This window comes from Squalius cephalus, assembly GCF_949319135.1.
Source record: "Squalius cephalus genome assembly, chromosome: 20".
In the NCBI taxonomy this organism is placed as follows: Eukaryota; Metazoa; Chordata; class Actinopteri; order Cypriniformes; family Leuciscidae; genus Squalius; species Squalius cephalus.
In genome coordinates, this window is record NC_137141.1 from 6398427 (window position 1) to 6425725 (window position 27299).

The 27299-nt window shown below is 36.5% G+C and overlaps 1 protein-coding gene across 8 annotated transcripts in view; it reads right to left on the minus strand.

Moving 5' to 3' along the window:
• Window positions 1–27299, minus strand: part of ralgapa2 (Ral GTPase activating protein catalytic subunit alpha 2) — a 182610-nt gene that overhangs the window by 150138 nt on the left and 5173 nt on the right. For all 8 annotated transcript variants that reach the window (XM_079854349.1, XM_079854348.1, XM_079854347.1 and 5 more), the window contains exons 2-3: window positions 5862–5972; window positions 1799–1848 (exon numbers count right to left, since the gene is read on the minus strand). In XM_079854349.1, the coding sequence (XP_079710475.1) occupies window positions 1799–1848; window positions 5862–5972 (161 nt within the window). The remainder of the gene's footprint in view (window positions 1–1798; window positions 1849–5861; window positions 5973–27299) is intronic.

The window sequence follows — 27299 nt, forward strand, 5'->3', positions numbered from 1 at the left end:
GTTGTGGCCTAATGGTTAGCGAGTCCGAGTAGTAACCCAAAGGTTGCTGGATCGATTCCAGTACCGGCAGGAAATGACTGAGGGAATGACTACCCCCTAATCGCATAATGGCTGCCCACTAGGGCTGTCACTTTTGTGAAAAAATCCTGTTCGATTTTTTAAACATAAGTGTTCATTGAATCGATTGTAAAATCGATTTTCCATGTCTAAAGACGTTTCCATTTTAAACGCCAAATATGGGCAAATTCACGGACAACTAACAGGCATTAGGACGAACATAAAGAGGACGCTTGAGACGCGCACAAGTCAGTAATATTCCTGATGATTTATTGGCGTGAAGTTTCCTGCACAATGACAAACAGGAGTGCAACATTCTCGAAAAACAATAAGCAGAGTGGACTGCCATAACAGTGAACAACATTACTGCAGTCTTCAACATGCCTGTGTTTACGGTTAGAAAAGTTAAACAAATTTCGCCTACGTAGGCGATTGTAGACCGTAGCCCGAATCTGTATCTGCATGCATGAGACTGTCTGCATACCGGCAGAATTCAGTTTTGTTGTAAAAAGAGACACATTATGAAGAAGAAGAATTTGCTGTTTTGTGTGTATGTCAGAGCCTGCAGTTGCTGTGAGAGTCAAGTTCGCTGCGCGCGTATCGTCACGAGCTGGACGCGCTCCGAGAAAAAAGACCGTTTATAATCGATTCTCTATTTTCGTTTTCGAAACATGCGTTGGTTGGTCTGATCGATTGTGCAATCGATTTTCGAACGAAAAGTGACAGCCCTACTGCCCACTGCTCCGGGTGTGTGAATGGGTTAAATGCAGAGGACAAATTGCGAGTATAGGTTACCATACTCAACCTTCACATGCACCTCATAGCCTTGCACTCCAGTTATATCAGATCAAATGCACATGATTATCTTTTGCTTGAAATATTATGAACAGCAGCTATGCTAATTATCTTCCATCTGTCCCATCCCAAGGTAACTAGAGAGTATGTCAGCTCCAGTTTGGATCCAGCCTCTTATGAAGACTTCAGATGCCCAACACCTGAGAAGAGGTGACGCTAACCCCCTTGTGAGGACTTCAGATGATGCCAACTCTGAATCAACATGCACCACTGCCTTTTCTATATATGCACTACCATTTTCTATATTTGTAATCATTATGAATTGGTAATAATTTCTTTAATGAGATCATTATTTCTGCCAAAATGAATACATGATATTAGCTAACTACATGATTTGTTTTAGAACTGTACATTTTTTATAAGTGGACATTAATTTGACACAGTCACCTATTGTGACAGATTATTCTAAATTGTAATGTAGAAACATTCACATACAAATAAATGTGAAAATGTGAATTATTCTGATTAAACATATTAAAGGCATTTCCCCAGGGTGACCTTTCAAGTCAATGTCTGTTTATGCAACGCAAACTCTCTTATCACACCGAGACTCTATTTTTCCTAAAAAAAGAAAGACTGTTCACCTCCCTGAGCAATGAAACCAGAGAATGCCCTGCCTGCCTATTTGTATTGCAAACTAGAGTCTACTTTTCAACCACGCGGGAAAAACACAGGGAGGACGGCACCTCCAGGAAAAGCAGGAGAGAGAGTGGAAAAACCTGCTCTGTGAAGAAAACCAGCATCTATGCAAAACCTCCTTAGAGCTGCAGGTGCAGCAAACATCAACAGATCCAGAGATGCCAAAAGATACTCAACAGCAACAAACAACACTAAAGTTTAAACACTAATGAAGTGCATGCTAAAGGTGCATGCTGAAAAGACTTACTTCAAAAATAAAGAGGATGGAGTCCAGCTCCTCCCGTTGAGATTTGTTCCCTGAAAGAAAAGCAAAATAATTAGTAATAATTAATTTCAGATTCATTCTTGTTGTTCACAACATGTTGACCTTCAATGAATTAGGGATCGGCATGAGTACCCGAGTGCTCTAAAGTGACAGTGACACAGATGATCAGTCATGAAAATGATGATCGTGTGATGATCATACATTAGGGATTGAACGCGGGTTGCCTTGTACACAGCTACGGCATATGACACAGCACTGCCTACAAGACTATTGCTCCTACATAACAGCTTATTTTTATCAGTTATTTTGTCTTTGGGTGATTATATTTCTCACAGAATTCTGCTTGTTGTAAATCAGATACAGATAAAGTAGCACGATTACATTTATATGACTGCAATAGTGAGAGAGTGATTGTGCGTGAATACGTTCTACCTAGCAGCGTCTCTCTACTAATAGTGAAGCTGTGGGTTTTAGTTACTAAGAAATATATGTTAGAACTTTTCAGTTTCTAAGCTATTTTATTGATAAATCACAGAACAGTGTTGACAATACATTTCTAAGCCACTGAATGATTCTGTGTGCGATCTGCGCATGATATGCAAGCTACTGTGTGTGTATGCGTTTCAATACAGCACCAATTAGTTTAGAATGGCGAGTAACTTATAGGTCCAATAAGTGGTTTAAACATGCATTCATCCGATCAATTTTGGGCATCCAGATGGTATAATCAAACATATGAAATGGTGCAATGTTATGCAAAAGGAATGAAAACAACTAGGCTAATATTGTGTGAAAACTGAATGGAGATTATCGAACTATCATACAATTTGTGAGTAATTTACAGCAAAAGAGAACTCGGTCAGATAAAGGCTTATTAAGGAAAGTTTCTGTCAAAAAAATAAAGAAAAGTATTAAAAGGACAGCTATAAAGAAGCAACTGTTGAGCAGCGAACAGGTATTTGAAGCTGCTGGTGTCTCTGGAGTCTCAAGAACCTCTTCATTCAGGCTGACAGTTGTGTGTAAAGTTGCATTTCAGCCACCTCTAACCAAAGCTCACAAAGAGAAACTATGTATTGCCGTGTAAATGCAAAAAAATAGCAGCTCTGCCACTTTTTTCTATGTAATGAGTAATGTGTTACTGTTCATTTTATTACTAACTTTTCAAATCAGTTACTCAGTGAGTTTGTATATGTAAATTTACAGATTTTTAAATATAAACTAGTTCTAAGCACTTTGTTTTATGATCTGTCCTGATAGTGATTCTTTTTAATTTTAAATTTTAATGAAAACATAGGATAAGTTAATAGTAAAAACTGTTTCTTTGCATTTATTTTGCATTTACTGTCAGTACTGGGCTCGCAGGTCACATGGATAAAGCACTCTGTGTGCGGATGACCATGTTCGTACGCCACCACGAAGACCATTTTTGACCCAGGAAAAAGAGTTAGGGTTAGGAGTTTGTTCATATTGATGGTTGATAAGGTTAATGTAGTTATTACCACAATGCACTGCTGCATATCAGCACCGCAAATCTGTGTTCCAAGATTTTAATTCCTGTCCAAAAAGTTACTAAGTTAAAAACCGCTCAGCTGAATCACAACACCACTCTCCTCAGGGAAATAAAGAGGTGTACGTTTCAAACAAATACTTCTGCTGCAGAACTGTGTTTCAGCATGAAAGACAGGTGACCTTCACTGAATACAGTGCAGAAAAAAACACTTTGGTCAGAGATGGGATTCAACAGAAACAAAAGCCTCATTAACTTCACACGAGGGGGCATACAGGCAACAGCGAAGCAGGGCTGTTACGTCAAGCTGAGGAAGTGTTGGACTGAATCTTTTTTCTTTTTTTTTTCCTGGAAGAATCATGCATTATTCAAAAGCTCTTTTTCAACTTTTGTGGGCTGCCTTTATATACAAGCAAGCTACCTACTAATGTAGCATGAAACTGAAATAGAGCCTTTAAGCTATACAGTATGAGGCTACGTTTACACGGAAACGATCTGAAGAGAAAACGTAAAAGTGATCACTTTTTATTCTGCGTTTAGACGAGCGTTATCGGGGGGAAATCTGCGTGCACATGGTGACGCAAAAGTGTGTGAAATTCAATGTAGTATGCACTCCAGGCGGCTAGGTGGCAATGTGAAGCACTGATCGGTGCCTTCACTGTCTAGCAAACTTTTGCATTTTTACCGTTTAGACGGAAACGCGACGGTGGAGCGTTTTTAAGATTTCCACTCTGGAGGGTGGTTTCACTTTTTTGCGTTTTTAAGCCCCGAAAACGCCGTCGCCGTCTAAACGAAAGGCACATCTGATAAAATATTTTTACGTTTTCACCCGCGAGCGTTCTCGTGTAAACAGGGCCTGATTGGGAACGCCCTACAGTAGAAGCACAATATATATATATATAAATTGCCAAGACCTTATCAGTTATTAGCTGATTGATGATTTCTTGTTTTAAATATCAGTAACGGATGATATTGCATATTTATCAGCAGATAATAGATATTTAAGTGTAGACTTCAACTATATTTTGATTTTGATCACTTTCGCAGTCATTAAAACTGAAGGGATAGCAGCAGTTTTATGGAAAAGATATAACCTTTATAAGAGCAAACTCTTTAGGTAAATTTTTTTTTTATGAATGTTATTTACATGCACATAGAAACACATGCACTTGATTCATTTAGATATTCTGATATTTGGAAATATTTCAAGTATATATAATTGTTCTTAAGAAAAAAAATCTCTCTCAGCTAATTCTGTAAACTATAGACCAAGGGCAGCCTAGAGAGTTATAAACACACCTCCCCTGATCTGATCCACTGGCAGACACATGAAAATAGGTTTCCATCCAAGGGTTTTTTTGCGGAAAAAGGTTTAGAGCATCAAAATGTTTACTGATATAGCGGATAGAAATGCCAATTATCGATAATTTTTCTGCAAATGTCGACACAATCTTTTTCTGTTTAACTTTAGCGCATAAATTCTAGGTCGATACTTCAAATATCGCGAAAAACTAATTTAGAAACACCTTTTGTCAATAAAAAGTGCTTTAACGCAAATAAATGTGACACATGACAGAATTAGCCTATACAGTGTACAATTTTATAAATACCATTTATTAATATGTAGCCTAATATGTTTTTATCTCAAACAAATTAGAAAAATAAAGTGGGTTACTCTAAAGCTCTAAACGAATTTAAGAATAGTTAAGACGGCATTAGTTAAGCAAGACCATATAAAAAAGTTAAATAGGCCAGGCTCCACAAATAAAATCTGCATCTGTCGCTGAAAAAAATCAGCAGCAAGATGTTTTTGATCAATTTGATGTTACTGAACTTTGAAACCAGAAAGAATAACTGTTTTGGTTTGAATGATCTGAATATGTTCTCGGCCACATCAATCCGCATCTCGCTTGACCGAATGTTCAAGACTTACATTAAATATTGTTGCTATATGACCGAACATTTCACTGTACTGCCAACCTTTATTATGAACCCTTAAATTTTGCATAGACTACATGACAAATGAGCTGCCCTGTGTCCAAATGGGCTTCGTCACAAAGGTTACATGCAGTCCTGTCAGACCGGCAGTCCCACTTCGACGTGATCCTCTGATTTCCTAATATTTCCTAATTAATAGGCTTATTATTCGTGAAAATATTAAGCAGTAAACTGGCGAATTCCAATTGTCTTATTACTCTGCATTTAAAAAAAAATAAAAATACGCAAAAGATAGCCTACAATATAATTTGCGATATACGCGACACTATTTATGGAAACGACTTGAGGGCAGATTTTTAGCGATACAACAAAACTTATGCAACAATGCTTTTTTTTAGGGATGATGTCATTACGCACACCATTTTAATCGGTAAAAGGCCAATTGGATGGAAACAGGCCGGAGACAGCAAATTTCACAATCTTTTTTTTAACGCATATACACTTTGTCGATAACAAAACAGTGCAAAAAGTGGATGGAAACTTGGCTAATGACTCAGCCACTGCATTTTAAGCTCCAGAAAGCAGACAAACATGTCTTACCTTTTTGCTTTAAGTTGCTTTCCAGTGTAATGAAATTTTCATAGAAGATAAAATAAATCTGTGAGCAGTTGGTTTCAAAAAACGTCCTCAGTTCATTCCTGTCAATAATATCTGTGGAGAAAATAATCAAAAATAAAGAATTAGACAAAAATCACAAAATAATACACAATAAGTCCAGATGACACTGCAGTTCTATATGATATGATTAAATGCTGACCAAAATATTTAGAGACATGCATATAGATGTTGACTGTTAGTAGATTTCATCCCGACACAAAAGCTTTCATGAGATCGTAAAATCAACTGGTTCAGACTATGGCTGTCACGGTTTGAGTTTGTTTTGTCAAGTTTATTGTTTGTAATTGCTTCTGGTTTGATCATTAGTTCTGTTGCCTCCGTTCCCCCACCTGTTAGTTTCTATAGTTACAGATTTGATTAGAGCCCTTAGTTCAGGTGTGTCTAGTTAGTTTCTCCCTTTGATTTCTGTGTATATGTAAGCCCTCTGTTTCAGTTAGTCCCGTCTTGCATTGTTAGGTTGGTTGTTTCTTTCTCCTGTGTATCCCTGTAAGTTTGTAATTAAAGGGCGGCGTGAAGATACAGTATATCTTTTACCACCAGGGTCTGAAATTAACTTTTTCACTCACCGGCCAATTTGACTACTAAATTTTTAAGTTTCCGGCCATTCAGAACTTCTACTAGCCCCCCCAAAAAAGGGAAAAAAGAAATAAACTACATCACAGCTTACACACACACACACAGACACGTGTATATATATATTATAAAATTTGGATTTCATACATTCATTTCTTATTCAAACAAAATCCTGTCATCTAACCATCTCCTCCCTTCCTCTTTCATCCTCATCACCAAAAATCTGCTTCAGGTGGACAGATCAATTCAGTACAAAGAACATAAAAAAAATGAGGATGTTGGGAAATAACAATGTATTTTCTGTTAACCAGATGCTTTTTAATCTTTGCTATTGCTTCAATGCAAATGAACAAGCGTGCCGTTATTTGTTGCGTAGTGATGTGTGTGTTCAAGTAAGCCAGATATGCGCAGATTATGCGCAATACGCTGTATTTAATATGACTCACGAGTTGAGTTTTTGCATATTTATATCTTTGTTCCATTTGTTCCAAGTATTTATTTATGTTATTGCAATTTGATTATCTTATGTTATTACTGACTGTTTACTTGTCTTTAATAATGTTTGAAATTCATATTAGTTGCCCTAGTATTTTTTGCAGTGGTACTGATCGACATTGGAATTGAGAATTGTGACATTTTACTGGTATCTGAAATTTGGTGTCATAAACCTATTTATTACAATACATGGGTCAAAAACTACAAAAATAATAAAGCTTTCATCTTATGTTTTACATTTTTGTGGTGGGCCCAGTAAAATTTTTGCAGGGCAAGTAAAAAAAAAATGAAACCAAGAATAATAATAATAATAATAACAACAAAACATTTAAACTCTTTAGCGTTGAGCACTGCTCTTTCCTCTTTCCTAAACAAAACCATTAAAGCAGCCCAAAGCTGCTCCAGGGGAACTGGCATTTGCAACCAATTTGTAGTAGTGGCACTGGCCTGATTTTTAATAGCAGTAGGGACAGATGATAGATGATGACAAGGAATGGATTTGATGGCTGAAATAATATTTTGCCTGGAGCCAGACTGACAGAGCTGCGGGAACACAAATGTGGATGTAGTCGTTACACAGGGCCAGTGGTGCTTACACACTGTATCTTAGGCGACTGCCCACCGAATATTAACAATTCCTGAGAAAAAAAATATGAAAATCTAAATGTAAATGACATCTCTGGCACTGATATTACCATAAAAAGCTATAAAAGCTGAAAGACATTTTGATGGGTGGGCTAGCCCAGGGAAAATCCACATCTGATTAAGGCAAGTAGACATCCTAAATAATGACAAGATGTAAAATCAGGATGGATACTTTAAATCTGTCATTAGACTGGATCTACAGGCCAAAGAGTAATTACTTGCACATTATAATTTGGCACTGGAAGATGGATTTAAACTTTTCTGCCTTTCTCCTCACACATACTTTGTCTGTGTATTACTTTTGTGTTTCAGAGAGAGAGAGAGAGAGAGAGAGAGAGAGAGAGAGAGAGAGAGAGAGAGATAGAGAGAGAGAGAGAGAGATATTATACTCTCAGGACTCATGGCAAATATTGACTTTAAATTCAGTCGTATGGGCCTCGCTTTAGTCTGCATGATGGGGAAATATATTAAATATTTTTAATACATTCACATAGATTTAGCTGGTAATATAAAGTTTAATTAAGTTTATATTTACAACGTGTTTTTGCAGTGTTAAGCTTTGTACCCAATCAAAGACATATCTGTTTAGCATGTGCACAATGGCCATCAGATCCACTCAATACTGCTCGAAACAGCAGAGTTTCTGTTCAGCGCCAGTTCTGCACTCTCGTCAGTTATAAACACAACGGCAATAATAGATTCATTGCACAGCTTCATTGATCATAACGGGAGTTTTTGCAAGAGCGCAGCTTTGTGTACATCACGTTGTAATTTATATATATGCTTTCAGTATATAATATATATTTTGCTTGCTGCTAACAACACGTTGCAAAATTTCTGGATTGACAACCATATTTAAATGTGCGATTGAATCTGATAGACATTGATAATCATAGCAATGGATGGGACAAAACAATCTGATACTGTATGTCAAATGATCTGAGTTAAGTCTTGGAGTGTAAATGCAAAATAATAGACCTGACACTTTCCTATGTAATGTGTAATGTTACATTGTTGTTCACTTTTCAAATCAGTCACTTTTTACATTTAAATTTACAGATTTTCAAATACAAAATAGTTTTAAGCACTTTGTTTTATGATCTGTCCTGATAGTGATTTTTTTTATTATTTCATGAATAAATGGGATAAGTTAATAATACAAACTTTTATGTGATTATTTGCATTTATTTTGGATTTATTGATTGGCTGGGTAAGGTGCTTTGTACTGTGTGTGTGGATGAAGTGTTGGTCTGCCACCACCGAAGACCATTCTTGACTCAGGAAAAACCCTGTTATTATTGTTGTTTATTGACGTTCTGAAACTAATTCTATCCTGAAAATAATGTGTAGGATTTACCTTGAAACTATTTTTAGTAACACTTTATTTTACAGTGTCCTTGTTACATAAGTTACATGTACTTACCATAGTAATAACAGTAAATTATGCATAATTACATGCAACTAACCCTCAACCAAACCCCAATGCTACCCGAACCCTATAGTACGTACATGTAGTTGATTAATATTACTCAGTACTTAAATATATAATTACACTGTAACAATGACACCTTAAAATAAAGTGTTACCCAATTTCCACTCAGAAATTGCTAGAAATTTTACCAATAATTGAAAGAAACGGCAAGAAACACGTTGAATTAAACATGACATATTTTAGTAGAAAAGACTAAAATAGTTCTAAATCTGTTTTATTTACAACTTCGAAACATATTTTTTACAGTGTATCTCAACCGCTGTGAATTGCAAGTTCAGCAAATGTGTTTGATTTCTTCTACTCATGCATCAGACACTGCAAACCCATATAGAAAAAAATCTGTCGGGGAGCAGGAAGGCCTGAAAATGGAAGCAAAGGTTGCATTGTTTCTGCCCCATACGTGAGTAACATTGGTTTGGCTATGTTTCACAGACCCAATATATGTTGTTGTTAATGTTAGCTATAGTAAAAGAACAATTTTGAGTGTCATTGTGTGTCTGGAGCTGGTGTGCTGCTGGCAACCAACAACCAGCTTGTGGACTCGTGTGTATGCATGTTCATGTTCATCGGTCATTTGTCATCTTCACTTTATTTTTTTGCGAAGCATACTTTTGCTTCACTTCTGCTATGATAATGAGACATTATCAGCTCTTGCATTGGATGTTTGTGCATTTTAGAGGCAGAGCAATAAAGGGAGTGTGTGTTCGTTTGGGCTGATTTGAGATATCAACAGTGTTTCTCAGAAATCGCTAGCTGCACCTTTAGAAATTTAGAATGATTATACATCTTTGGACTTACTCTCATTAACGGCCATTAAACCCCTAGTGAGTTGAATTAATCTGATGCTCATATCTGGTGTGTGTTGATGTGTATTACAGTAGTGCGCTCATGAAAGAGTTGACACAGAGATCAGGGCAGAAGAGCAGCAATAACATCACAGGCGTGTCTCTTATCACAGCCGCTCACATGCTCTGCTTTTCAACCAGGCCTCTTCCTGCTGCCCAAGAAAACACACTGACTTACTGACAAAACCTGGGGTTTGGCTGAGCGTGTGATGGAGAGAGATCGCCAATAACAAAGACTTTAGAAAGACGACGCACTCATATTACTATGAAGGGGAGAACGTGCAATACGACGGAATAAGTCTCGCCTTCTAACTAAAAGAACTAGAGATGCACCGATATTACATTTCTCATTTGGCACACTATAATATTGGTTGCAATTAACAACAGAGGTATATTAAACTGCTTTTTACTTTCAGATATAATAATTACACCCAAATAGTGTTCATAAGCACTTGTCTTCATGGCAAATTTGTTCAAACATACATATATAATTAACAGTAAATAAGCTTCTCTTTAGTGTTTTTTTATAGCTGATTATCAAATGGATGACTTTCCTGAGGTAAATGCAACATTAAGTGATATTGTTCACAAGCTGTTTGACTGACATATTTCCGTGGTTGAAGCACAGATTGAGTGATTACATGAGACATGATACGGATTTTGGTAAGTTGTACTGTATCTTTTAACATACCTTCTGATGTTCATACATGTTTTTCTAGATATAATTTGTATTAAAGTGAAAGAAAAGACTCGCGCACAACGATCGGTCACGTCACATTTAAGAGTTAACACATTTAACGTCATTTATTGTTTGAATTCCGTGATAAAATGGACAGAATGTGAAAGATGACACTTAGTTTATTTATAGAAGTAACAACGCACAGAGCTATTTGCGATTATTGAATGAGAGGCGCACTACAAATAATGTTTAGTATTGGGAAAAACTGCAACAACTGCAGATCTGGCAACCCTGACATGAACTACGAGTGATTCATAGGGTTAAATAGAGCATGCTTTTATGTAGCTGTTTTTAAACTGTTAATGCGTTATTGACGCATTAACTTGCCCTAAATTCAACACGAGAGATTTTCTTCACACCCAGTATGAGTTGCAGTCAGACATTGACAGAATATAATCGGCCCTGATAATTGGCTGTTTTTAGTGAAAATAATAGCGTTTATCGGCCGATACCGTTTATTGGTCGATACATTGGTGCATCTCTAAAAAGAACCAATCAATGATTGATAAAGTCATCATGTCACTGCAGCTGCCGTTAGAAGCTCCGGTTGCAATAGAAACAGTGAATTTTGCTTTTTTAAATGCTATAAGAAACCATATTCATAAGACACTTATTGTCAGATTTCATTGGCGATTTCAAATATGAAATTTAATTTTAACTGCACTTGCATGACTGAAATAAAACATCTGCCCGAGAGGTGTTTCAAAGATGGCCGCCGGGTGAAATTACTCGTCTTAAAACCATTGGTGGTGGTTGAGGAGATCCCCCCCCCCCCCTTCTATGTAAAGTGCTTTGAGTGCCGAGAAAAGCACTATATAAATGTAATGATTTATTATTATTATAAAGGGACTTTGCTAATATGTAATGACAGTTGGATGTCGAAAAGTTGTCAACATGCATGCATTTGAGATATGAATGGGACTGTCCTAAAGGTCACTTCATCTTCCCTCAATCAGTAACAGTCAGGCAGATATAATCCTATTGTTGACAGCGCTGTTAAAAAGAAATGGCCATGTAAACAGCATTTCCTGATTGTCTTGACAGAATGTTCAAGGTTTAATTCAAGTTAAGCTCAATCCACAGCATTTGCCCTATGACCCATACATAAATGTTGCACTGGAAAAAAAATAGACAATGTAACAAAAATTATGTAACATGATGTAACAATTTAAAAAATGTATTTAGTTGTTTTCAAAAAAAATATTACATATGTGACACTTAAAGCAGTACATGAGCATGACAATGGGAAACAATCTGACTTTGACCCCATGATAGCCATTTAGGGTGCACAACTGATCTTATTAAAACCTGAATAGCTATATGACCTTGCACATGTAATAAACCACAAAAACTATATACTCTGCATTTACTGCTTCTGTTAGAGTGAAGAAATTGTGCTCTGTTAGCATGTAGGGCTCTTAGCAGTAACATGAGATGACAAACATAAAGCAGACACAGAATCAGCAAAAAATAAATAAATAAATACATTTCCTTCCCAAAACTTGGCTATAAATGCAGTGAGCTTAAATAAGACCACAGAATTAGTCAATGATCAATCTGAGTCTTCATTAGGGTTGGGTACCTTCACATTAAATCAATCGGTGCCAAATTTCATAACTGAGAACGCATTTAAATACGCATTTAAATGCAAGACTATTTAAATACGAATCCTACACTTGAGACTGCCATCCGGGAAAAGGTACAGGAGCGTCTGCTGCAGATCCAGCATGATGCTGAATAGCTTTTTCCACAAGCAATCAGGATGGTAAACAAACTTTCCCTCCCCCATCACACACACACACACACACACACACACACACACACTAACATTCAATCCCACTATACCATTACCATTGTTACCACCTTACCATTGTTATAACATGTTGACAGCTAGTCATCTGTCAAGGTGTTTTCTTATTAAAGCACTTTATTAAAGGACATTAAACTAACTTTCTTATGCTGCTGTAAATTTTTGAGTGTGTAAATATTGTGTTATATGTTAGGTTATGCTATACTGTACAAGTGGAATGTTGTTGTTTTTTTATAAGAGATTTAAAGGAGCTGTATGTAAGAAATGTATTTCAATTAATCATAAAATGGCCCTGATATGTCACTAGACATTAAGAAATCATGTTCATTTCAAATACTTATATCGCTGACAACAGTAGTCCGGCCAGGATATTGTCATTTAAAAAGTGAACTTGCAGCCCTCAACTGATGTTGATGTTGTCATCTTGTGTTTTGGCCTGAAGCCCCACCCTCCACCTATCTACCAATCACAAAGTCAAAAGTGTTTCGGCATCCGGGTTGCCAGCTCTGCTGCTCTTACCATAGCAGCAGCTCCTTGTAGCAGCCTACGTTCCTGCTGGATCCTGCAGCATATCTGGCAACCTCGAGTCAGGGGGGAGGGGGAGCGGATACACTGCTCTACTACAGTAATTTGAAAGTGATTGCAGTACCAGTTTTGGCCACAATCTTACATACAGCTCCTTTAACTTATTCTGACCTAGTGTATTTTTGTATGTATCTTTTAGTGCACTACAATAAGCTGGTGAGGAACGGTATTTTGTTTCTGTGTGTATGTAAATACTCAGAGGAATTACAATAAAATGGAACACTGAACTCTGATGTTCTGCTTCTCGGTGTGAGTTTGACAGTATAAAGCTCAGTTGTGCAGCATGTTGTTTGACAAAAACAGTTTACTTGCATATGATTAAAAGATAAGTTAAATCAATGTTTTGTGTCTTCATCTGATTACCAGAAAATACATAACACAGAATTAGGGCTGCACAATATATCGAAATATCGCAAATGTATATATTGTGATATGCATATCGTAACAGCTTGCAATAATTGGGGTCATGAACAAAAGACAAAGAGAAAATCACTCACTGCTCTTGGCTGAATAACTTTTGTAGCTTTAATAAGAATCAGTATATATTTAATTCATACAATGAAAACTAAGCAGTGTTTTATTTTTATATTTGATTATTCAGTTTCTGTTGTTAAATAATCTTAATGTAGGATAACCTGAAACCCTAAACCCCGTGGTTTACACTGATGTTAAAATAACACCTCTTATGATACAGTAAAACACTGCGGTTCACTTTCAGAAGTTGTATGGATATTTTCATATCACAAAAAGAATGTGAAACACGTATGTAGGTTATTTAATTTTAAATATATTTGAAAGATAATTTAAGTTCATTTTACACACTTTAAGCATTATCATATCGCATTTCGAATATCGCATTATTTAATGAGTTATCGCATTTCACATTTTTCTTCAATATCATGCAGCCCTACACAGAATTTGTGGAAAACAAAAAAATGTTTTAAAAAAATTATTACAATTGTTGTTTTTATGAATATTCAAACATCACAGACAATGGGAGACAGCGACCATGGCAGCTCAGACATAATGTATAAATGACTTCTATAAATAACTTACAGTTTCTTTACAGTTATTGAGGTAAACATGCCTAAAGTACCAAAAAAAATACTTTCAGGTACCGGTTAAAATGTGAACGGTACCCAAACCTGATCATCATTGTGCTGGAGCACTGGAGGTTTGTAATTATCCCACTGATGTCTATATGATTTCATTTGAAGCTTCCATAACATTTAAACACAGTTAAGGAAAATATATAAACTGTCTTTTGATCTCTCTTCTGAAAGCATGAAATGAGGCTGGGAGAAAATGTTATTCTAGTTTTGGTGTAAACCTCATGTGCTCTTAAAAGAGTAAAAACAAAGAATATATAGTATTAACTACTAAAGCCACATTTTGTTTTGTCTGTAATTTGTGGGAAATGCATTCAGGCGTTTCAGGACCGTCGTCTGCTCACATTGATGAAAGATAATTTTGTTTTTGTTTCAAATAATCATGCAGCCATAACACAAACAAATAAACAGATAAGAAAGTAAAAAAGGACATAAGTGAAAGTGAGCAGAGAGAGTCTGTGTGTGTGTGTGTGTGTGTGTGTGTGTGTGTGTGTGTGTGTGTGTGTGTGTGTGTGTGTGTGTGTGTAACTGCTCCAGTGGGATGAATGTCAAAAAACCATCGGAGCCTGACATGTCCCTTTCATGCACATCTACATCATCCTCCACTCACAGTATTCAGACCTCTTCATTTTTTTCACATTTTGTTATGATGCAGCTGTATGCAAAACTGCTAGGGCTGCGTGATTAATCATATTTTTATCGTGATAACGTTTTTTGCTTCTCTCGATTAATTAAAAATAATCGTTGCAATATTTTCCCAGCTGATTATTTGTCCTGAAAATGCTTTTTTTTTTATTATTTAGACATTTCCATTATCATGCATTGGTAAATCTCCACTATCTTTCCTGCTTGGGGTTGCCAGATCAAGAGAATAAATCTCCCAAACTGGGCTTTTCCTTTAAAAGGATACATTTTCTGCCCAGACTTACTTAATCTTCTCAATCTAGCAATAATGGAAAACTTTCATGGTGCCTTTCACCCAAGGTTGGCACAAACCAGTGCTTAATTTGTAAATAAAGAATTGCGGGATCAAAAACAGCAATTAAAACGCACTGTAACCGACAATGACCATACAACTTAAGTTTTTCCCGGAACATAAAATGACGTCATAAAGAGTGACGGCACGAGCATCATTCACAAGTTTCTGCACAGGCTTAACTACAGCCTAGTGTGTTATTCTGTCATGTATAGCTACGTTGAGGCCAAAAATCATTCAGTTGATCAGTGATATTCTCACGGACAACGTTGTTGCCTTTTCCATTACAGCGATTTCTGATTCTGACTAATCTAATTCCCGTTACTCGTGTCTCCTGCTATCCTGATTATTATTAGCAGTTCCATCTTCGGGATCTCTTTTGATCAGAAACACTACCAGCTTTACTCGTGGATATGGAAAATGAAAAATGAAAAATATGCTTGATTGTCTTTTTGACATTTTGGCGATATGAACTTATTTTTATTAGAATAATTCACCAGGGATATACAGTACAGGCCAAAAGTTTGGACACATTACTATTTTTAATGTTTTTGAAAGAAGTTTCTTCTGCTCATCAAGCCTGCATTTATTTGATCAAAAATACAGAAAAAAATGTAATATTGTGATATATTATTACAATTTAAAATAATTGGTTTTCAATTTATTATACTTTAAATTATCATTTATTTCGGTGATGCAAAGCTGAATTTTCAGGATCATTACTCCAGTCTATCAAATGATCCTTTAGAAATCATTCTAATATGATGATTCATTATCAAAGTTGGAAACAGTTCTGCTGCTTAATATTTTTTCATAACCTGTGATACTTTTTTAGGATACTTTGATGAATAAAAAAAAAAAAAAAAAAAAAATGAAAAGAAAAAAAAAAGAAGCAAATGTTTTCAAGATAGAAATCTTTTAATCACAACAATATACACTACTGGTCAGTAATTTGGGGTCAGTAATTTTTTTCTTTATTTTTTTTTAAATAAATCAATAATTTTATTCAGCAAGGATGTGTTAAATTGATAAAAAGTGATAATAAAGAAGATTTATATTAAACAAATTTTTTTTTTTTTTTTATAAATGCAGTTCTTTTTAACCTTTTATTCATCAAATATATTAGGCAGCAGAACTGTTTCCAACACTCATAATAAATCAGAACATTAGAATTATTTCTAAAGGATCATGTGATTGACTGGATGTCACATGTGACACTGAAGACTGGAGTAATGATCCTGAAAATTCAGCTTTGCATCACCGAAATAAATGATAATTTAAAGTATAATAAATTGAAAACCAATTATTTTAAATTGTAATAATATATCACAATATTACATTTTTTTCTGTATTTTTGATCAAATAAATGCAGGCTTGATGAGCAGAAGAAACTTCTTTCAAAAACATTAAAAATAGTAATGTGTCCAAACTTTTGGCCTGTACTGTATCTCTTTCCAAACTTGATCCTACTCTCAAAACACTACACTTTACTTCATGCACATGAAAGGTGCATTTCTCTCTATAGGCGTGCATTCACTGTACTGCAGGAATGACGAGTCAGCATCGTCATCTTCATCTTTGCAGCCAACACTGACTCAGAAAACACTAGTTATTAATAAACAATTAAAATGTCTCCTTGCTATTTTTTTCCCCACACATTCATAATCATTAGGCTACTTTTGCCAGTGCTTTACAGCAAGCTTTATGTGCGCTTGAGCGTGAGGCATATATTCCGCCCCCAGTGGACTATATGAGTCATTGAGTCTAAATAAGTCAACAAACTGAAAAAAAAACACCCAAAGTTTGTTTTGGATAATATGTAATGCAATCTTGATAAAACGGATTTCATAAAATTGATATCGAAAAAAGTATCGTTCAGGAACCGCTATCAAAGTCAAGGTATCAGTATCGATATCGGAAAACAAATCAACGATACCCAGCCCTACATACAACACTACAGGAAACTGAGAGCTGACAGCTAAAGACGTAAACTGCACCAGCCAACAAGAGAATTTGCTTAAAAACTAACTAAATAGCCTTAAAAAAAATTAATTTATTGAAGCAAATTCACAAGCAAGGTACAAAAGGAAAACAAGTCAACCACTGTACAAAATGTTTACTATGCAGCTTGGTTATGAGATATGCTTAACAGCAGAGCTCATGATTTGTTTTCAAGCCCTTAACATGGATATTGCTTTCTACACCCCCAATGCCAAAAATTCCTTCTCCTTCTCATTTAACCATTCCATTGTTTGACACCTCACAGAAAAAATAATACAAAAAAAAAAATCTCATTTTACAAAACACAGACCTGATGGCATGTTTTGCACGGAGTGCTCAAGTCTGCAGAATGAGTTATGAGCTGTTTCCTAATGGGCTGGTTGTTTCAGGACGGCAGTTTCCTGCAGGCACGACCACGGGCACAGCAGCGTCTGTTAAGTTATCATGTGGGAACGCTAAGTGGGGAAAATAAAACCTACAGCAAGACCTGATGGGCATATAAAAAATTCAGACTGGGGCATTCAGGGTGAAAATAACAGCTTTTCAAAGCAAGTGGATTCGCTGTGTGATCAAACATATTGAAAGCAAAATAGAAATATCAGGCTAGAAATCAGAGACTATAGCTAGATTGGTCTGTGAAACGCAGATATATTGGTGCTTTAAGCAGACAGTTTCAAAGCATTTACTCTCATATAAAAAAAGAAGTAAGACCTGAGCCACTGATTAAACTTTAGAGCACACACACTTTGGACTAAATGCAAGCAAGCGAACACAGAGGCACATGGGAAGTAGAATAGTGTGATGTATATATCATGCAACGGCACAAATGTGTCAACCGAGAGAGATTTTGCTAGACTGTATCTTTGTTTGTTTGATTTTAAAGGTGTATTTTGCAGTGGGCGTACCAACGTGGCTATTAGTGACATGTAATAGCAACACAGAACCATAGAGAAATGTGGGAAAGAAACAGAACGGGTCCCAAACAAGATGTTGCGGAACCTGTTCTCAGTGGTGATTGCTAATTACTGCAATTAGAATTATTAGGGATCAAACTAACTCTTAAAGTTGTGATGTAACACAAGTAGTGACAGATCTTTTCTTCCATATTGTAAGATACATCCGAGTGAAACAAATGACTATCGGAAAAAGAAAAATAATGTAGGGCAGGGACACGACGATTCATCGGTTGTTGATTGGTTGGAGGCGTTTGAATGTGAGCTTGCAGTCGATTGTAAGAAATGGGTGGAAAAAAATGATTGAAGAATTGAAGTCTGATGTTTCACCGGATGGTGGAGATTAAAAGCCACAAGCTTAAAAAAAAAAAAAAAAAAAAAATTAAACATGCAGAATGAATCATTCACCACAAGATCAATAAAATGCATTTGGAAAACAGATAAAAGAAAAAAAGAAATGTCCATTTCATGCCAACTTTAACTCAGCACCAGTGTTTTTTACTTTGAAAAATGCAGTGCTCACATTTATTTCATTCATAGGCTTTTGAAATGTAATTACTACATTAGGGTGTTTATTCCATCCTAAAATTTAAGACCTCTTCAAACGATAATTAAGACATTTGTTATGCCGTTTAAGACTTTTTGTGACCCTAAATTTCATAAAGCTTGACTTTTTTAAAAAAAAAATTATTCCCACACGTTCTCCTAAATCCATTTCACAGTTCTCACACACACACACACACACACACATCTATTTTTAGCTGTAAACGCGAGTGCAACGCTCACTCATGGATGTCATCCCCACTCAGCTGATGTGCGGTCATTCCTTGCCAATATGTTCATATTACCCACTACTTAAGGACAACCTTATTTATACATACAAAGCTGCAGTTTTTCTCAGCTTACCATTTAATACAAATAGTTGTCCACAACAACAACAACGACGACAAAAAAAGTAAATACAATAGACCAGCAGAAAAAGACAACAATAAAGCACAAATGTGCACTGGCTCAATGGGAGTCAAGAGCTGGTGCCTTTCTGCAACAGACTATTAAGTATTGAGAAACTGACAGAGGCAGCCGCTTGTTAACCACACTGTGACAGGGGTTAATAACAAATCCATGCCTGTCAGCTGGAGCTAAACAAATATGAACGCAGAGGGCAATAAAGATATGGCGAACTCTGGGGCTTTTACAGCACTCTAATACAGTGAAAGTGAGTGCTGATAGATTCTTGGAACGGCATCAAATTCAGGATGTGAATAATCAATTCTTCATCCTCACAGTGGGACAGACAGCTTTCATCACAATGCCAACTAGAGGCCACTCTTCAAACTCCTGCATCTGAAACACGTAAAGCTGTGAGCGACGACGAGTGTGGCCTTCATAAAGCTTCACCTGTCAGACAGAGGAGGTGAAGAAAAGAGCCCTGTTAACACACACAGTCTTAAAGGCAATAACAGTTGAATATATTATTATCAGTATGTCTGCTGTTCATGAGTACTACAGCCTGATAAAGAGGCGAATCTCCCTGCTGAGGAAAACGTCTCGTTTCAAGGTCCCGCTGACCTTGTAGTAAAGTCAAACAACAGAAGTGTCGGTCACATGCTGCCTCGCATGTGTTTTTAACTGGCAGGGTTTGTGTAGTCATCAGACATTTAACTTCCACTCCCAACACTCACAGGCTTTATATGATGAACAAGGCTGTTGTTCATATTTTTGTAGAACATTTGCAGTGTTTACCAACAATATGACCAAGAGCAGGCAAAAGTAATTTGAGGAATAAATTGAAGCAATTGACTGAACCCATCAGTAAAGCTGTGCCTCTTTTGTTTATAGTTTCAAAGTCATTGCAGATAGTAATTCACTACAGGCAATATCTGTAATAGCAAAGAAATCAATTATTTTATATTCTCTTGCCAAATTCAACCCTTTCAATCATTTTCAGATTTTTTTTGTGACATGTTTTATGTAATGCTAAAACACTGCCGTTCACTTTCAGAAGTTGTAGTGATGCTTTCTTTTCCCAGAAAGAACGCAAATATTGGTTAGCCTATATAATTTTCAGTCTTTAAATATTTTGAATATAATTTCAATTGATTTTACACACTTAAAGCAATATCGTATCGCATTTCGAATATCACATTATTTAACGAGTTATGACGTTTTTCGTCAATATCGTGCAGCCCTAATATCAACTTAGTACCAAAGTAATGATATATTCATACTTTGAGTGCCAGGTCTACCCAGAGCAAAGAGAAGAAGAAGAAAAAAGCCACAAAGAAAAAGCTGCATTTCAAAAAGTCAGGCATGTTTGACCAAAGGACTCAGTTTGCAAGCTACTGAAAGTCACTGTTCCTCACAGAGGGAATCTTAATGCTAGTTGACATTTAGGCTTGTTAAATGAGTTAAAGCAGGGGTGCCCAATCCTGCTCCTGCGGATTGACTGTCCTGCACAGTTCATCTCCAACTCTAATCAAACACACCTGCCTTTAATTTTCAAGTGATCCTGAAGACGTTAATTGGTTGCTTCAGGTGTGTTTGATTAGGATTGGAGATGAACTGTGCAGGACAGTCGATCGGCAGGAGCAGGATTGGGCACCCCTGAGTTAAAGCCTCATAGACGACAACACAGTCCCTAAGGAGCGCAACAGTTGGGTTGCAGAAGGAAAAACTTAAAGAGAAATTTATTTTTGAATGATAAGTTATAAACCTTTAAAGACAGACAGTTGTGAGCTCTGAGGCTGTTAATTGATGTTAGCCTATATGCTTTTGTTGAAGACCTATTTTTAAAACAATCGTGATTAACAGTGAAATTCATGGAGAAAAATTAATTGTATGCATATTTATCAATAAACTTATATTGTTTCTATAGGTACAATCAACAACTTTAAATGAATAGTTTTATATTTCACCACCATTTTTAATTTGACTGTCATTCGCTCAATGCCGAAGTTGGATTGAGTTATTTCTCACTAAAGCCATTTAAGCGGCAGATTTACTGAAAAGGACAACTTAGCATGAGACCGCAATCCCATACAAAAAAAAAAAAAAGCGTAGCATGTCAAACACCAAATGGGTTAAGAGTAAGACATGCTTTATTGGCCGTTAAATAAATGGCACAAATACCAGTAAATTGACTACCACAAACCTTAGTAAATCACGTTATTTAAATACTTTTCTCCCATAAATTTTGTGTCTGAAAGGGAAACTCCAACAAATCCATATTCAATAACGTGTCCACACCTTTTCATTGCAAATTTTTCACTCTATGTTTTTAGCAAATTATGACAGTCATTTATTCAATGCCAAAGAGGGTTTGCGTTGACGCAAGCAGTTAGTAAATCCGGCCCTAAGACCATTAGACATTTTGTTGTTTTGTTTTTGTCCAATTTTCTAATTCTTTTGTGCTTCAAATGCTTTTAATGCCGTGATTCACCTCATAACTGGTTGGTTTGGCACATGGCTTATAAGCTTTAACAAAGACTTAAAAAAAGACTTGGAAAAGTGGGTGGGCACTAATGCGCTCTACTGGTAAAGTCAGCTGAGCACTGTGTGTAAAATTGGACAGGAGTGGCACCACAGCCTGTTGAGCAGGAACAGGAGGGGCGCTCAGTACCACTCCCTCTATCTATTCCCTAAAATCAACTCTTCATGATTACAGTTGCCTTTAGAGTGGGAACAGCAGGTGCACGGCACTCCTAATGTCTTCTGAAGTCACCAAACCTGTACAGCCAGCCCTTTCACAATAGAAAGCCAATGTACTGTGAAATTAGTTGTGTCAACTTCAATATCACAACAAATACTTTCAAATATAACAGCAGAAGATTTGACGTGAGGATGATTAACGGACATGGTCTTGGACTCACAGACTCAGTGTCCGTCAACCAGTAAACCACTTGGTGCATACACAAACATGGCAAGCACTGTTCTGAACGGCTGGTTAAGATGCAATTTCCGGGAGCTTGGGTGCAGAAATGTTACTGGTCAGCCAGAAAACAAAGGCGTATTTACAAGGCCACTATAGATGTGCCAAAGTTGCAAGGCTAGTGGCATCAAATTTATGAAGATAGCAGGACATAGCGGCCACTAAAGGGTGAATTACTGGCAACTACAAGCATTCAAAACTTCACTGATTCATATGAGACTGTAATTCAGATGTTCGCCAGATTGTTTTAAAAATACAAACGTGTGAATTGTAGGATGTGTCATTACAGTGATGCTTCTGACTCACATAGTTCGAAACAGAGAGGACAAACATACTGAAAATTAGTTTAAGTGTGTGTGCACGATCTCGGTCTCACTCAAACATGTGCGAAATATTATATAATTTATGTTTTTCTCTTGTTTTTGAGCACATCACTGGAGCAGTTTGATCTCATGATGATGTTCACTGGTTGAACACAATGATCTTGTGTGTTTTGTGTGTGATTGTGTGAGTGTTTACTATCTTAAAAAATGTAAATTGTCAGAAATTTTAGAGTGTTGATATTTTGATTATATGCTACATCAAAATATACAACACTTTAAAATTTCTGACAATTTACATTTTGTAAGATAGTAAACACAAGTGTTGCAAGGGTGACTTACAGCCAAAGACGGCTTCAACAGAAAGTGGGGGGTGTCATGACCCTTTAAGTAGTCAAGTCATCTTCATTTAAATAGCGCATCTTACAATACAGATTGTTTCAAAGCAGCTTTACAGTGATAACAGGATAATAAAGCAACAAAGTTTGTTTCTGCTGTACAGCAGATCTAGAAGAAAATAGCGTCACAATCCAGCTTAAGTTCAGTGATGGTTCATTTCTGTTGTAAAAAAAAATAAATGAATTTAGTTCATTTATCTATATAGCCGCTCTGGAGGAAACAGTGATGTCATCATCATCCAGCTCAGTTCAGTTCTCATATAATGGTTTCAATGCAGGCAGATCAATAATATCGTTGAATATTAAGTGAATAACACAACTACTAAACTAACTAGAGTTAGTCACTTTACATGTCAGTCATATGTACTCTTCCCATTTGGACTGTATGTCAATTGTCTAAGTCTAGCTATTAAAGACTTTAACGGTTAAAAAAAAAAAAAGAGTTCACCACCAGGTGATAGCATTACTAATTCACTTTTCATATAAAGCACAGCTGTCAGAATATCAGTGGAGCGCTACAATAAAAGACAAAATTACAATTAAAAAATAATAATCATAACATGCTTTGTAGTGACATTTGGGGCCTTGAGACTGATGGATGGATGTGTGTGTCCTTAACCAAATCATCCAAGGTTTGCCGGGACTCCTAATGGGATGGAGGCCAGACGATGATTTGCATCATTCAAACACACATGTAAATGCAGGACTCATGTAAATAGATTACAATCAGCTTCCTGGTAACCTTGTACTGGGAAACAAGTGCTCAACTATCCCTATATAACCGTATCCATCTTATTTTCCATCACAATTGATCACATTTTTTAATTATATTTGACAAAAGCCCAAGACAAAAGATGAAGATAATGTAGGGCATTTCATTATTGTGCAGTAGGGTTGTCACATTATCCTAAACATATCGCGGTACAACAGCAGCTAAAGTGCAAGTATATTACATTATTACCATGTTTCTTTTCAAATCCTATTCAATTTCGGTAGTATTTCTTACTACATGTTAAATAAACCTATGCTACTGTACATAAAAAAATGTAAAAGTTTATTTAATTTGTAGATTTTTTTCCGATTGTTTGTGTCCCATTCAAAAATAAAATAAAATGTCCTGCCTTGCTTTATTACAGAAGAATGTGTGTAATGACTGTAGTCAGCTCAAAAGGCATTTGTTTTATAATATTGGGTTGACTAAAATGGGAAGAAAAACTAAATAAAATGTCAAGGTTCACATTTAATTCAGTAGGATTTTTTTTCCCTTCTAGACCTATTAAAATGTCTACAGCAGTCAAATAAGAAAAGTAACAGAAAACAGAAAACTACAATAAAATCTAAGCACATATAGGGCTGGGTATCGAGTTCGATACTTTTCTATCGAGTATCGAAACATTGTCTTGTTTTTCGGTACCAAATTTCGATACCTATGGTTAATCTCGTAAACGCATGCGGAATGAATGGCAGTGGCGGAAAAACACTGGAAAATACCTGGTTCGCACGTGAGGCTGTAGTGTGTGTGTGTGTGTGTGTGTGTGTGTATGTACGCATCCTAACCCCACATAGATGGATAATATGTTGAAAAGATTAAAAGTGTAGCTACGTTTCACCAGACTCGATGCCAACAGCGCGCAATGCAATATTTGCGACAAGATGATTGCTGCAAAGATCGGCAACACAACAAATCTGATGAAGCACTTGACAGTGCACGGAATAAACTTGATCAGTCTTCAACAGCAAGAACTGGAGCGCATCACAAATAAACCGACACTCAGCGTATAGGATACTTGCCTCACAGACATGAGAAATAGACACATAGAAAGCTTGAAATGTCTACTTTTAAAAGAACCAATTTGAAACAAATTGTAATACATTGTAATCCAAATGAAAGGTGCATTTCTCTCTATAGGCGTGCGTTCACTACACTGCAGGAATGACGAGTCAGCAACGTCAACTTCATCTTTGCAGCCAACACGGACTCAAAAAACACTAGTTTATTAATAAACAATTAAAATGTCTCCTTGCTATATTTTCCTGACACATTCATAATCATTAGGCTACTTTTGCCAGTGCTTTGCGGCAAGCTTTATGTGTCATATACCAGGCATATATTCCTGTAAAAGTGATCTGTTATCAGTAGGCTAATGCATTGCATCGAATCGTGAGGTACCAAAAGATTCCAAGGCCTAATAAATAGCCTATTTAAACAGATTTCCTGTAAGGCTTGTCGTGTACTGACAACTAAAACCGTATTTTCTTCGCTAGGATGTTGATATAACAACTGTTCAAGTGTCAAGAAAGTTTCATTTATAATGTTTTTCCTTTAAACCGTATTGTCCCTCATAACCGATAGTTTAACAAGCCTATAAGCAAGCTTAATTGTTATACTAGTTTGATATGCCATAGAAGAAAAAGGAAAAGCTCGAGTGGACGTTTCTCTGAACCCGCGGCGAGTCAAGACCAACGCATGCAAAACCTGATGTAAAATTAAAGGATTTTGTTTTGCTGCAGATATACACTTTTCAAAATAATATATTAATTTCAAGATGTAACATTGACATGACAGTAATTTAAACGCAGCCTTTGTAAAAATATAAAGCAAAACATTAAATGTGCAACAAAAAAAAAATTGTAAACGACTAGCATTTCCAAGTCGACTAGCAGTAGCAGTAGCCTTTCATTTAATCTACTAGCCGGCTAGTCTCGCACATCCCTAATCACGTCCTCCTGTGTGAACAGCCCATAATGCAGCATTAAGCTCAAACAAATGAATCATTTAAACCACAAGCATAACTCTACAGCTGTGTTTAGCTTCAGTGCCACATTTAAGATTAATCAGTAACGTGCATCGCCATTTTGAGGGCATTTCATTACCTGTTATTATGTGCAAAGAAAATGGCAAAGGTTTAGTTTGCAGACCTAAAAGTGGAATAATACTTCTAGGGTTGTTATGTGGGTATGGGTCAAAATGATCAATTTTTCTTTTATGTCAAAAATCATTAGGATATTAAGTAAAGATCATGTTCCATAAAGATATTTTGTATATTTCCTACTGTAAATATATACAACATTTATTTTTGTGAGTGAATGCAGCACAATCGCGAACATGAATGGACAACTTTAAAGGTGATTTTCTCAATGTTTAGATTTTTATGCACCCTCAGATTCCAGATTTTCAAATATCGTCCTATCCTAACAAACCATACATCAATGGAAAGCTTATTTATTCAGCTTTCAGATGATGTATAAATCTCAATTTCAAAAAAATGTACCCATGTGACTGGTTTTGTGGTCCAGGGTCACATATATGAATAATAAAAATAAAAAAAACCCTATCTGGAAAAACTGCGTAAAGCATGCATAATATCCACCCGTGCACTAGAAGCAAAATGATTTTGCCCTTCTACAGCTGATTAGAGACGAGCCAGTGGAGTGGGTCATCCCTGCGACCCGGACTGTGGTGTTGACCGTTGTCCTGTCACACTGATAGTGGCCATGGGGGGAGTGAAGGCAGGCTGTGTGTGATCAGGTGCTGCTGTAATTACAAAACCCAACCATGCTCAACCACGTCTGACCAGTGAACGCACACACAGCAGCTCTGACTCTAACCCACAGACACAACATTAATACTGATCAAAACATGTGTTTTTGGTACAAACTTAACAACTATTGGAACTATTAACTTTTTATTTAAAGGGGTGGTTCAGGATTATGGACATCGGACCTCATTTCCAAGTTAGCCTGGGTGTTATTTATCAGTGGAGACAGGTTTAAAAAATTTTCACCCAGTCCTCCCAGTTGCATAGTTCGCCAGTGCTAGGCTAGCGCGAGTCAACGGTAACTGCTAGCCTGCCATTAAAACAGTTTTACCCACTCCACAGTACACCAAAAGCAAATGAATTATAACGCCAGACTATCGATGTAAATGTCTGTTGAGAGAATAATGTTAGAAATCAAACTACTCTTGCATCTCAATGATCGCATTACATTTACAGGAACTAGTTTCTCAGCAGCGGCGGAATTTTACTTTGCTCCGGTTAGTACTGCGCCGAAAAGTAAACACAGAACAGAAGCGGACTACAGTCGGGACGTCTAGCTAGCTAGTAGTAGTCTCGGTTGCCTAGGTAACTTAATATCACTCCGCCGCTGCTGTAGACTGTGCTAATAAATACAGGGAACAAAGTATAACTATTGCAATGCGATGAAAGGGTAGTTTGATTTCTAACATTATTCTCTCAACAGACATTTACATTGATAGTCTGGCGTTATAATTTATTTGCTTTTGGTGTACTGTGGAGTGGGTAAAACTGTTTTAATGGCAGGCTAGCAGTTACCGTTGACTCGCGCTGGCCTAGCACCGGCGAACTATGCAACTGGGTGAAAATTTTTGAAAACTGTCTCCACTGATAAATAACACCCAGGCTAACTTGGAAATGAGGTCCGATGTCCAAAATCCTGAACCACCCCTTTAACTGTGTGGGAAATAAAAAA